Source organism: Furipterus horrens, unplaced genomic scaffold (assembly GCF_987537825.1).
Source record: "Furipterus horrens unplaced genomic scaffold, mFurHor1.1.pri manual_scaffold_9, whole genome shotgun sequence".
Taxonomy (NCBI): Eukaryota; Metazoa; Chordata; class Mammalia; order Chiroptera; family Furipteridae; genus Furipterus; species Furipterus horrens.
In genome coordinates, this window is record NW_028327179.1 from 74,405,117 (window position 1) to 74,406,847 (window position 1,731).

At 41.8% G+C, this 1,731-nt stretch overlaps 1 protein-coding gene across 1 annotated transcript; it reads left to right on the forward strand.

Moving 5' to 3' along the window:
• Positions 1–260: 260 nt before the first annotated feature.
• Positions 261–1,166, forward strand: TAS2R16 (taste 2 receptor member 16). Its single transcript, XM_090286777.1, has one exon. The coding sequence runs from the start codon at positions 261–263 to the stop codon at positions 1,164–1,166; it is 906 nt and encodes a 301-aa protein (XP_090142903.1).
• The last annotated feature ends 565 nt before the right edge of the window (positions 1,167–1,731 follow it).

The window sequence follows — 1,731 nt, forward strand, 5'->3', positions numbered from 1 at the left end:
AATAATCAAATCACCTCAGAAGCAGGAATCCACATCCAAACAACATTTCCCTGCACCCAAACCAGTAAGCAAAGCATAAGCAAATCCTGCAAATGAGAAAATGACAAAATTTAAAAAGCCCAGGAAAATTTGCATCCTCTGGGAGGTATTTTCTTGCATATGATAATAGTGAGACCAGGAATGTGTTTCCTACTTAGAAATTATTGCAGAAATTCTGAGTCTTCATGCAGGAAGATAGGAAGATACTTTGGAATAGAAGGATGATACTCAACCAACTTACCGTTTTCTTCATAATCATCTATGTGCTTGAGTCCCTGGCAATACTTGTGCAGAGTAGCCTAATCGTTGCAGTGCTGAGCAGAGAGTGGGTACAAGTCAAAAGATTGTCACCTGTGGACATGATTTTCATCAGCCTGGGCGTCTGCCGCTTCTGTCTACAGGGGTCATCAATGCTGTACAATTTTTGCTTCTATTTCAGCCCTAACTTTGCACTTCGGTACATATCAATCATCTGGGAATATACTAATACTCTTACATTCTGGTTAACCAGCTTGCTTGCTGTGGTCTACTGTGTCAAAATCTCTCCCTTCACCCACCCCATCTTCCTCTGGCTGAGGTGGAGAATTTTGAAGTTGGTTCCCTGGCTGTTGCTGGGCTCTCTGTTGATTTCTTGTGTGACAATCATTTTTTCAGCTATTAGGCATCACGCAGAGATTCAGTTTCTCTTCATGTTGCAGTTCCCTGGAAACAACACGGTGACTGAGAGACTCAAGACATCTATGGATAATTTTTTAATATATCAGCAAGTGGTTGTATTGACTATTCCTTTCTTCCTGTTCCTGGCCTCCACCATTCTGCTCATAGCTTCATTGTCCCAACATTTGGGGCAGATGCAACACCACACCACTGGTCACAGCAACTCCAGCATGAAAGCTCACTCCACTGCCCTGAGGTTTCTTGCCTTCTTCCTCATCCTCTTCACCTCTTATTTTCTGATCATAATCTTCGCCACTGTGTACATCTTATGGGATACAAAATCCTGGTACTGGGCCAGGGAAACTATCGTTTATGCTATAGTCTTTATTCATTCCACTTCATTAATGCTGAGCAGCCCTAAATTAAAAAAGGTTTTAAAGGTAAGATGCTGGGGCCTAGAGGCTGCATGAAGCACTGGATACAACAAGACCATGAGAAAATCGGAGCTTGCAGTAATGCAACTAATACAAATAAACAAACATTACTTTTGACAATCCCTTATGTGATAATAATGTACCATAAATGCAAACAAGTTTCATTCTCTTCCATTCCCACAGCATTCATCTGTAAACAATCAGTCCTTTCTCTATTCTATGCTGCTCCTTTCTTTTCCTTTCCACAGTCCCTGGGTTGGTCCCAGCTTTCTCATGGCATCTCCATCTCTCCTGAGTCTTCTCTACCTCTGGAGTTTTACTCCAAGTGTATTCTACACAGGAAAGCCAAAATCATGATGTCCACACATCATATTTAGTTTATTCTTTTCATGACTGCAAATTACTTCACATGTTAGTGTGAACAGCAATAGCCCCCCCACAAGAATTTATTGCCCACACCCTGAAGGTTGCTCATGCTAAGGCCTCAGTCAATTAATTTTTCTAAATGTAGTCAAGTCTCTGTCAGAGAAGGAAAACTCTGATTCCAAAAAACCTCCGCTGCCTTGCGGCATACCTCTTCAGGGGAAAGGCTAAGGGAGTA

What these genes read in the sequence shown, in the direction of transcription:
- TAS2R16 (XM_090286777.1), top strand. Translation starts at nt 261, where the DNA reads ATGATACTCAACCAACTTACCGTTTTCTTCATAATCATCTATGTGCTT.